General features: G+C 44.6%; 1 protein-coding gene across 1 annotated transcript; it reads left to right on the plus strand.

Moving 5' to 3' along the window:
- The first annotated feature begins 302 nt into the window (after positions 1–302).
- On the plus strand, positions 303–5,095 carry Usp51 (ubiquitin specific peptidase 51). Its single transcript, XM_075958210.1, has 2 exons — positions 303–353; positions 1,083–5,095. Exon 2 carries the CDS (start codon positions 1,099–1,101, stop codon positions 3,193–3,195), a length of 2,097 nt encoding a protein of 698 aa, XP_075814325.1. The 5' UTR covers positions 303–353; positions 1,083–1,098; the 3' UTR covers positions 3,196–5,095.
- Positions 5,096–11,684: the final 6,589 nt, after the last annotated feature.

Genomic DNA, 11,684 nt, shown 5'->3' on the forward strand with positions numbered 1-11,684 from the left:
TTTCTTTTCTTTTTTTTCTTTTTTTTTTCTTTCTTTTTTTTTTCCTGTAGAGATTGCCATAGCCAGGTGAAGCCTGAGTCTGTCCAAGATCTTTCTCTAAAATCTGCGGCTGTTGTTACCTCTGGTAGAATCCCTTTCAGGAAGGGGTTTTTCTGCCTAGGGGGACAGCGGTGCCATTCATCACTGCTGGAGGCCTGAATCCGGGGCTGGGGGCCCATACGTGGAGATGGGAGGGGCCAGGGGGCGGCCCCCTTGTGACCAGCCCTGAGGAGAGGTCAGACAGAAGACTGGCAGAGAAGCGCCTGGACAGCAGCAGCAGCTGACTTTCTACATCAAGCGCCTTGGGGCCCCAGGTAACAACCCAAACCTTTTTACAAATCGGCGGGCTGGGGAAGCTACTGAGGTTGGGGGAGGGAGCAGGCATTTTGGGGGTCGCGCACTGTGGATGGGGGTGGTCATGCGTGAAGGGAGTCTGAATTCTAGGGGAAACCCTAGGAAATGAGAGGACAGGAGCATGAAATGGGGTGTGAGGGCACAGGAACGAAAGAGCAAGAGAGGGCGCTAGAGCGTGGCATACAGCAAGTGCGCTTAGGAGTAGAGGCTGAAGCATAGGTAAGAAAGGAGCCAGGGGACACTTTCTTCTTCTGAGTCAGTTTTTCAAAAGATAACCTCCTTTCAGCCATATTTAACATATATTGTTGACTCAAGGGTTTTAAAGATGCAAGGAAAGAACATAGGGAAAGGTGCACCAAAGCGAGGCTGCACAGAGCGCCGAAAAAGACAGAGGGTTATGCCTTTTATAAAGAGTTGCCATCCTTTCCACCCTAAAGCTCAGGCCAGTCCCCCTTTCCCCTCCCCCGTACCCGCAGTTCTGGCGGCCTTTGGAGCAGGTAGCCGCGGGCTCAGCACGCCACGCGAGTCCCGGTGCAGGGGCGGAGCCGCGGCCGCCCGCGGGGCTCGCGGCAGGGGGAGGGGCTGAGGCTAACGGCGCCGCGGCCATGACGCCTGGCTGGCCGTCCACACGAGTTCCTGTCTCCCTCCACCCACAATCAGAGCTCATTTCCAGACGCGTTTCTTCCCAGGCTTGGGAGTGAGCCGATGCCCCACGTTCGAGAGGCGTCCCGGTCCTCCCGCTCCGTCGCCAGTTGGAGTTCGGGAGCAGGTCGAGGAGCCTGTTTGGAGCAGGAGGCAGAGAAAGCAGCGAGAATGGAGCAGACGATGCGGGGTACACAGGGAGCCCAGGAGATGCAGCCGGAGCCGTGGCCGGAGCCCAAGCCCTTGTCGGAGAACTTAACAAGGAGGGGCAGTGGCAGCGAGGAGAAGGTGCTCCCTTCCAGCCAGGCTGCTTGTCACTCCAGCTCGGTTTGCCCGCGCCGCAAGCCCCGCCCTCGGCCCCAGCCCAGGTCCCGCTCCCGGGGAGGGCGTGGGCTCAAGGCCCCACCCCCGCCTCCCGCTACACCTCCGCCTCCCCCGCCAGCGCCGCCACCTCCACCCCCGCCCCCGTCGCGGCCGGTGGCCTGGCGCAAATCCAGGCGTATATCCAGGCCCAGACCTAGACCCCAAACACGCAAAACCTGCTCTAATGGCCAAGGCTGTTCTGGGGATCCAGAGGGCTCAGAGAACAGGTTGCTGGAGGTGGGGTCTGATAAGGGTCCCACAGGCTGCCCACATATAGAAAGCTTAAAAGTAGCTAAAAACTGGCGGAAGAACCTGCGAATGATCTATCAGCGTTTCATTTGGAGCGGGACACCGGAGACTAGAAAACGTAAGGCAAAGTCCTGCATATGTCGTGTGTGTAATACTCATAAGAACAGACTTCACTCCTGTCTCTCCTGTGTGTATTTTGGATGCTTTACTGAGAAGCATATCCATATCCACGCAGAGACAAAGCAACACAATTTAGCAGTCGACCTCTATCATGGCGTTATATATTGCTTTATGTGTAAGGATTATGTCTATGACAGTGACATAGAGCAGATCGCCAAAGAAACAAAGGAGAAAATTCTAGGACTGCTAACTTCCACCGCGGTAGATGTTTCCTCTCAACAGAGTGTGACCTCGGAGGCTGAAGAAAATCAATCACCCTGTGAGTCGAAAGATCGGGAGACCACAGTGGTAAAACCCAAGAAAAAGAGGAGGAAAAAGACAGAATATTATTCCGTAGGCCTCAGAGGGTTAATTAATCTTGGGAACACTTGCTTTATGAATTGTATTGTCCAGGCGCTTACCCATACTCCACTACTGAAAGATTTCTTCCTTTCTGACAAGCACAAGTGTACAATGACAAGCCCCAGCTTATGCTTGGTGTGTGAAATGTGCTCGCTTTTTCAAGCGATGTACTCGGGGAGCCAGAGTCCTCATATTCCGTATAAACTGCTGCACCTGATTTGGATTCATGCTGAACATCTAGCTGGGTACAGACAGCAGGATGCCCATGAGTTTCTTATTGCAATGTTAGACGTGCTGCATAGACACAGCAAAGATGATAGCATCGAGCAGGAAGGTAACGCCAACTGCTGTAATTGCATCATAGACCAAATCTTTACAGGTGGCTTGCAGTCAGATTTAACATGTCAAGTTTGTCATGGTGTCTCTACAACTATCGATCCATGTTGGGACATCAGTTTGGATTTGCCTGGCTCTTATACCTCAGAGAGGGCTAGTAGCACAGCGAGTAGGAATGGCCCCAAACCAGGAGTTCCCTCACTTACAGATTGCCTACAGTGGTTTACAAGGCCAGAGGACCTGGGAAGCAGTGCCAAAATCAAATGCAGTCACTGCCAAAGCTACCAGGAATCTACCAAACAGCTTACAATGAAGAAATTACCGATCGTGGCCTGTTTTCATCTGAAACGATTTGAACATTTAGGCAAACAGAGACGCAAGATTAATACTTTTATCTCATTTCCTTTGGAGCTGGACATGACACCCTTTCTGGCTTCTACTAAAGAAAGCATAATGAAAGGCCAGCCATTAGCAGAGTCTGTGCCCAGTGAGAATAAGTATTCTTTGTTTGCAGTGATTAACCACCATGGAACTCTGGAAAGTGGCCATTATACCAGCTTCATACGTCAGCAGAAAGACGAGTGGTTTAGCTGTAATGATGCCGTTGTCACCAAGGCCACAATGGAAGAGTTACTCTATAGTGAAGGGTATTTACTGTTCTATCAGAGGCAGGATATAGAGAAAGAATGATCTCATCCAGAATGCTTTTCAGAAAAACTAAGAGCAAGAATCCTGCAGTGATAGACAAGCCTACCTGGAATGGACAATTGGAATGCTTTCACAACAGCAAGCACCTCTAAAAGAAACACACAAATCTACCTGGAGTAGACAGTGACCATAACACCTATATTACAAGTAACACTTTGGCGTAAAGGAACTATTTTACCCTGTTCCATAGGTCTATGGAAAGAAACCGTTGAGCAGTGACCATTTCGCCTTAAGAACTGGGAGGAGGGGAGGAAAGGTTGAAAGGGGTCACAAAGCAGATTAAATGAAGTCTCGAGGTGGAGGGAGGTGCAGATAATCTGAAATTTTTATGTGCTTCTTGTTTCTTCAAAGATAATGTGTTAAGTGTGGGGGTGTCTTTTAGAAAAGGGGTTTTTAATTGTAGTTCTAGTTATGAGTGCACAAATAGTCTGAAAAACCAAATATTTTAAAGAAAAACTTTAAAGCTTTAAAAGAGAAACGTTAAAAACACTTTTGAGAGTTTTAAGAGAACATTTTAAATGTCAAAATATAAGTTAAGTATTTTAGAAGAAATATTTTTAAATGTTTTTAATTTAAAATGATTCCAAATTGTTAGTATGTGAAAATAGAGTATTTAGAAATTCTTACAATTTAAGATGAAATATGAAAATTTATAAGGTAGTTATTGAAACACTATAATTTAAAAATAGTAAAAAAACTTTTTAAAAACTCAATGTTTAAAGTGAAAAATGCATAGATTCTAAAAATATAAAGCATAAAATATATGCATTGGAAAACAAAAATTTACAGAAGCATGCCTATAATAGTTTCAAAATGTCAAAATATAGAATGAAATGAAATTTTAAGTTCAAAACAGATAAAGTGATTTAAAAGAAGAAAGTTTAGAACAATTCAGGGAAACAGAAATTTGGTTTTAAAGATTTCAAAAACTAAACATTTCAAATATTAAAAGAGAACCTTATATAAATTCAACTACAGAGATTTAATTATAGAAACAAATTTTAAGTTTAAAAAGAATATTCGCAAACAAATTGACAACTGAAAGACATGTAAATAAGAATTACTTGAAAGTTGAAATTTTTATTTTGTACTTAAGAATATTGAAATATAGATGGATATAAAATATATAAATGAAAGAGAGTAATGATAAGACAAAAATGGTTTGTGAACATATGTATTTTTTTAGTTTTTTGTGAATGCAGAATTAACTATATTGGAAAAAGTGATGACATCAAGATTTTTCCCATTTAGAAGTAATTATTCATATATATCCTTAGCTTCTGAAAGGAAGCTTTTAGTAATTTTCTGGCTTAGAGAAATTAGATCGTAACTGTGAAGTTCTGGCTTTTGATGTTTCAGCCCCATGCTCTGACTGAGAAAGTGGCAGAGACCCGTGTCTGAGAAACACCTACCCTCTCTGCTTCCAGTCTTTTGCCTCATGGGGAAACACGATCCTTAATTTCTACAGTAGAACTGTGGCTTTGTGTTTGAGCAGCCCTGCTAACTCCTTCCTCGTCACACCCACCCCATCCCCATTCCTGATTTCCTGAGTCCCTCACTTGCCTAGCCTCACCTAGATCAATATAATCCCAGCCTGCAAGGATCCTTTCTTATACACCTGGGGACGTCATTCCTTCGAGACCAACTCACAGATGACTTCTCTGGAGCCTTCCCTGGATCCCCTATGCAGGCATAGATTAGATAATCGCCCCCGTCTCTCCTATTGTGCCTCCAAACTACTTTGTCTACACCTCGATGAATAGTACTTCAACTGTGATTCTACTGTAGCCTTGTGATTGTCTGCCTCTCTGCACCAGGTCCTGCGAGCAGAGGGACAAGCCTTATTCGCTTTTGTGTTAATAAATACTTGTTGAATGCAAAAGTGAGTTTCATTATTTTCTCTGTTCCCCCTGTTATGGATGTGTTTTCACGTGTTGACTCATTCACCGACCTCTCACTAAGTGCCCAGTGCTGCAAATACAATATGATGAAGGTTCTAGCTTCCCCCCAGAGACGGTATATGAAATGCTCCTAAGCTTTTGGGGAGTAGCTTAACTAGGTTATACCCACTAGGGGACTAGTCAGGAGTGTGGAAGGAAAGCCAGGAATAATAGAGGGGAAAGCACACAGCCGTGGAAGACTGGATGGACAGTGGGGACCAGCAGCTGCAGGAGAAGCTGAGCTCTCTGGTATGTATATGACAACAGCCCCATCGCAGTTTCCCTCAGGTTCCCAGAGTGTGTGTAATTATGCTATAAAGTCCCCAATGAGGCAGTGTGCCTCACCACTCCCCTGCAGTTTTGTATATCACCCTCTGTGTCGTAACTGGGTAGCAGAAAAGTGAGGTCTGGTGGCTGTAGTTTGTCCAGTTAGTACTTTGCTTCTTCCACTATTCTTTGTGGTCTAGAGGAGGGGATGAATCGCTTTGCCCTGTCTCTCCCTGTGCATAGCCCACCATCACTCCACATAGGCCTTGTTAGCTTGCAGTCTTCCCAGACCCTTCACACAGGAGCAAAGCTGTTTGGTTCCTAGTAGTTGGGAAGCAAAGTGAAAAGCAGCAGGCGTCGGGAGCCCAATATCTCCTTTAAGGATATGCCCCAGTGGTATAATGTCCTACACCTCACCTCCTAAAGGTTTCTCAACTTCCCAGCAACTACAGACTAGTGGCCAATGACTTTAACATGCTTGTACTTGGCGGGGGGGGGGGGGGGGAAGGGGGACGGTTAACCTCCAAACCACAGCAACCTGTTAGCAGTTACTATCTTAAGGTAATGTGGCAACTAGCAAGAATCCTAATGACGTTTCCAGCTTGCAGATACTTTGGCCTGTGTCTTAGGCTGCTTGTTCTCTTGTAATAAGATACCTAAGCCTGAGCAATTTTAAAAACCAGAACTTTGCTCTCACAGTTCTAGAGGTTGAAAAAATCCAAGAACAAGGTGTCATTAGGGTTGGTGTCTGGGTGAGGGCTCTGCTTTTTATCGTGATGGCATCTTGGTAACTTTTTCCAAAGACAAGAACATGCTGTTCTCAATTGGTGGACAGGGCAGGAAAGCCAATGAGGACCGACAGAGCCCCAGCCAGGCTTTTTGTAAGAGCACTAATTCACAGGGGATAGCTGAACATTTTGACTTATTCTCCAAAGGACCCTTTTCCTTAATACTGTTGAATTGATGATTAATTTTCAATGTATGAATTTTTTGAGATCCAGACAGTAGCAGGCCTCAAGCTATGTGCTGTTGGTATAAAGTGTCGAGAAAGGTCATGGTTCTAACTGCCACAGCCAACAGCAGAGGTGGAAGGCTTGCTGGTTTCAAATGAGCATCTTTAAATTCTGTGAACACAGACAAAGCTCTAGTTCCAGATGCATTGGGAAGGAGCCCCAAGCCATGCCCTGCTCTCTTGAATGGTTGCCACTTTGTTATATTAGTTTGTTTTCACCTAGAACAGCAGCTCTCAGTCTGTGGGTTGCAACCTCTCTGGAGGTTGAACAACCCTTTCACAGCAGTCCCATATCAGATAGTCTGCAGATCAGATCTTTACATTACGATTCACAACAGTAGCAAAACTTCAGTTATGAAGTACTAGCAGCAAAAATAAATTAGTGGCTGGGGGTCACCACATGAGGAACTGTGTTAAAGAGTCACAGCATTAGGAAGGTTGAGAGCACTGCCCTAGTCTTTCCCACAATTTAGATTTTCTTTTTCTAAAGAATGACTGACAGGACAGAAGCCCCATGCTTTGGGACTTGGGACTTGGACCTTTGAACATTTGAGGGATTTAGTCCTTAGATTGGTAACTTACGCATCAGGAAGCAGAAGAGCACACATCCAAAGCTGCAGAAAGATAAGTAGAGGAAGGAGTGGAGCCACTCTGCTGGGTGCCCTGGAGGATTCTGGAGAGGGCAGAGAAAGGGGCAGAGGCACAGGGAAAAGGGAAAGGAGAGAAGAAAAAAGAAAGAAAACCGCCCTGCAATTGATGGTTAAGTGTATGGGTAGGTGGCAAAAGGTTTTGTGTAGATCACTGGTGGCCAGGAGGCAGTTCCTCCTATTGCCATTGAAGCTACTCCCTGGGACTGGAGAGATGGCTCAGAGGTTAAGAGCATTGCCTGCTCTTCCAAATGTCCTAAGTTCAATTCCCGGCAACCACGTGGTGCCTCACAAAGATCTGTAGTGAGGTCTGGTGCCCTCTTCTGGCCTGCAGAAATACACACAGACAGAATATTGTATGCATAATAAATAAATATTTTTTTTAAAAAAAAAGAAACGACTCCCTGCATTGGGTTTTTCTTTATTAACAGAAAAATTGAAGAATATCAGGACATTCCCATGGTCATGGAAGTCCCAGTGGTGTCACCTCAATTAAAAATTACCCAGTTACTCCCCATATATACTAGTGTGAGTCACTCAGCCATTGGTGATTCTTATGTTTACCTGGGAATAGAGCCCAGAGACATTGCACCAGAGAGGGGAAACAGATTCTTCATCCACAGAACAAATGCACAATAGCTCGGTCTAGACAGCCTCCATGGATCCTGCCTGAGACTGGACCCCAGTACTTCCTCCTCATGTCTTACTCGGAGCAGCCTTTGGCAGCTCAGGGAAGTTTACATAGAGCCACTCACAAAGGAGGAAAGTGGTCACAAGAGACCTCTAAATCCCAGTTACACAGAAGCTGCTGCAGAAAGAGTGATTCAAATTCTAGAATAAATTCTGAAGGAAAATGTGCTTTTTTTTCTGTTCAATGTAAGAATATTTATTTCCTTAGCCACTGCTAATAAAAGCATCTTCCATTTCTGAGTTAGCAAATATAAAAGGAAATTATGATTCAGTCATTGGCCAGTTGTACAGCCTGTAGCTTGGGTCCTCATCCTTCAGGGACTAACATTCTTCTGAAAATAAACTTATTTTTGTTATTTTAAGAGTGTGTGTGGATGGGTGTGTGTGTGTGTGTACACATTGGAGTACAGGTGCTGCAGAGAACAGAAATGTCAGATCCTCTGGAGGTGAAATTACAACTGGTGGCGAGCTGCCTGGTGTCGGTACTGACATTTGAATTCAAGTTATGGAGAAAACCAATGTATGTATGTATGTATGTATATATATATATATATATATATATATATATATATATATATATATATATATATATATATAGAGAGAGAGAGAGAGAGAGAGCGCCTTTTATCCGGCCACTGCTTTAATCTTTCATGCAAACTCAAGCAGACACAACAGGGTTTATGAGTACAGTCAGAACAATAGGAATGCTAGGTGTTTGTTAATTTGCCATAACTTAGAGTTATCTTGGAAGAGAAAACCCCAGCTGAAAAAATAGGAAGTCAGTAGGAGCGTTTTTGTGACGAATAATTGATCTAGGAGAATCCAGCTCACTGTGGACAGAGCCATTCCTGGGCAGATGGTCCTGGGTATAAGAGAATGCAAACTGAGCAAGCCAAGTGGTACAAGAGGCTAAAAAACAGCATTTATCTATGGTATCTGCTTCAGCGCCTCTTTCTAGGTTATGCCTTTGAGTTCCTGCCCTGAATTCACTCAGGGAGAGAGAGTGACCCTTGAGCTGTAAGCAGACACAAAACCTTCCTCCCTTGGTTGTTTTTAGTATGGTATTTTATCACAGCAATAGAAACCCCAACTAAGACACTAGGCCCCCAGAGTCATTTATCCACCACATAGAAAAAATGCACTTTACTATGCCGGGGACTGGAAATACAAAACAAAATCCCTATCCACACAGCAAATTGATCATGGGACTTGAGAGGGCCACAAGAAACCCACAGTAAAATAACCTAAAGATGAATGTTAGGTAATAAGTGGGGAAGGACCAGTTGTAATCTATGACTCAGTGTGTAGAAGGTGTGATTGCTACATTGTTTTAAAAATGTTGGCAAGCAACTGTTTGAAAGAAAATTAATCCTGAATTTGGCCCACAATATATCACCAGAAGACAAATGTCATTTTATGGATCCATATATGAAAACCATAGGCAGGCACATTGGACAAGTTTTACAAAATTACACAAACAGGTCTGGGGGTTTGGGTGGTTTAGGAATTCTGGAGATCTCTGATTGCACTGATTTCACCAAGCAACCTGCACATGAATGGCTGCTTGCAGGTGAAATGAATCCGGGTCAGAGCTAAGTATTTATCTAACAATTTTATCTGAGAAATACCTTCCCTGTTGAAACCTAACCCAGTTCAGTCTCCCAGCCTGGGCCTGTTCTGCACTTATCTCGATACTCTTCGGCCAGTATCCCAAAGGGGAGATGGCAGCCTCTGCCTGTCCTGACTAGGACTGTGGGGACAGCATTATCAACTGGAATCCACACCTTTGGGGACTCATACTACAGCTCAGGCTTTTCCAAGATTCTGGCTTCCCTCTGAGATATCCCCCCTTTTCTCCCTAGATACAATGATTTACTCTCCAGTCAGCCTTCTCGGAACACAGAAGTCTGGAGAGGGGGGCTCTCTCAGAAGACAGGGAGGACAGCATATCGAACCACTTTTCATCCTGCAACCAGGGCTGCTGGGGAAATATTTATACAACCTCTTTCCAAGATGACATGTCTATGCCAGCCAAACATCCCCAGAAAGGACTCACAGCAAGGGCTTTCTGCTGAAAGTCTGCTGCTTGCTAGGTTGGGAGGGATGGACCACCGGCCGAGTCCCTGTGTGGACCCTTCATCCCTCCACATATATGTGGGAGTCACCTAAGGCCTGAGGGGTAGATCCTAGATGGGTCCAAGAGGGAGCTAAATTCCAAGTCAGTTTCAAATTCAGAGTTAACAAAACAACAACAAAAAACGAACACAGCCATGGCTCAGTAGAATGGAAAGGGAGCCCAAAGAGACACAGGAAGCCCACTTACTAAAAAGAATTGCTCTCTGTATTCAAGTGATGTGAATGTCCCATACAAAAGCTGCACAATGTGTTAAGTGACAGTCACATTCTGTTATGTCTATGGCTCAAACAAGTAAAACTTGATGATGGTCAACAATTGAAATTCAAGGTGATCATATTTGTGGGATAATAAAAAATATAAAATGTCTTCATCTGAAAAGGAGGCTGCCTTTGGGACCTATCCCAACCTCTGCAGTGTGTGTGTGATTCTATGTCTGTGTGTCTGTGTAAATGTGTATGTGTGTGTTAAAGTATAGCACAGCCAATCACCTTACCCTGAGATGTATATTATGCTATATATAATTTGTTTGTTCTTCAAAGGCAATTGCAAACTGTGGCGCGATTAAAATAAAAAGCTCTCAATTAAAGATTAGGGAGACATTCTTTCCTTCCCTTTTGGTGGCTTCTGAGTTGCTGAGGGTGGCTTCCTTTATCTGCTTGCATCTGTGCTTGGAAGAAAGCCTAGAGACCTGTCCTCCGGATATTTTTAAACATGAGTCCCCACCTTGCTCCTCACTAGTCCAAGAATTTGACTGTTTTTAATTTTTTTGAAACTTTATTATGGAAATTTTGAAACACATGAAAGCAGAAAGTGTGCTACAATGTAATCAGTGCACTCCATGTACCCATTAAGCTCAAGAGTCATCAGCTTCAACAATCATTAACTTTTTTCAAATCCTGTTTCATCTTTCCTTCATCATCATCCCCGCCTCCTGGGCCCTGCTGAGGAGCCAAGTACACACATCAAGTCCTTTCCTCCGGGAATAAACAGATAAGGATGTTTTAAACATACGCTCCGAACCATAGTATAGTCAAGACGATAAACAGGAGTGACCCAACAGCACCCAGTCCAGTCTTCTCTCTAGCCCCCGGTTGTCCCAGGGAAGGTTTTCAGGGGATTTGGAGGTCCGTGCCTATTCCCGTGCTTGCTCTGTCTGTGAGAGCCACACCGCATGCGTTCCTTTGTTGGGAGAGAGATGAGCTGTTGTGTGGGCTGAAGGAAATCGCATAGAATCTTGGTCTAGATGGACACGTGGGGGATGAGAGGAGTTAAGGACACCATGTCTCTTGAGCCCCTGGTTGACCCTGGACGCTTCTGGAAGACCACTTCTTCTCCTGTCTACTCTAAAGTGTGTCTTTACTGTGCTGCCTTAGCCAGCCTGTTTTCAGTAGGTGAGCAAATAGAAAGAAAGGGGCTTAGTAGGGCCTGCGTGCCTTCTACTGCCATGTGGTATGGTTCTGCCTTCCCCAGTGAATGCTTTACATTTCTCTGGAAAGCACAATCAGCTCTAAGGACTCAGAGTTGATTACTTCCTTCTGAACCTTCAGAGTATCAGGACTGTGATAAATCTCAGCAGGATCACTGGGGAACTTTGCTTGTCCCTGAACTCAGAGTAAATATTTTGAATGGGGCGTGGGGATAAGGGGATGGGCAAGGACTTTTAACTCAGTTCTAGGGACAAAAAGACAGCTTAAAACTCACTTGGGATTTCACAGATCCCTGATCTTGTTCCAGTCTCTTGATGATCACATATTCACTGGGGCAGCATATGAGACCTT

This window comes from Microtus pennsylvanicus, chromosome X (assembly GCF_037038515.1).
Source record: "Microtus pennsylvanicus isolate mMicPen1 chromosome X, mMicPen1.hap1, whole genome shotgun sequence".
NCBI classification, from domain to species: Eukaryota; Metazoa; Chordata; class Mammalia; order Rodentia; family Cricetidae; genus Microtus; species Microtus pennsylvanicus.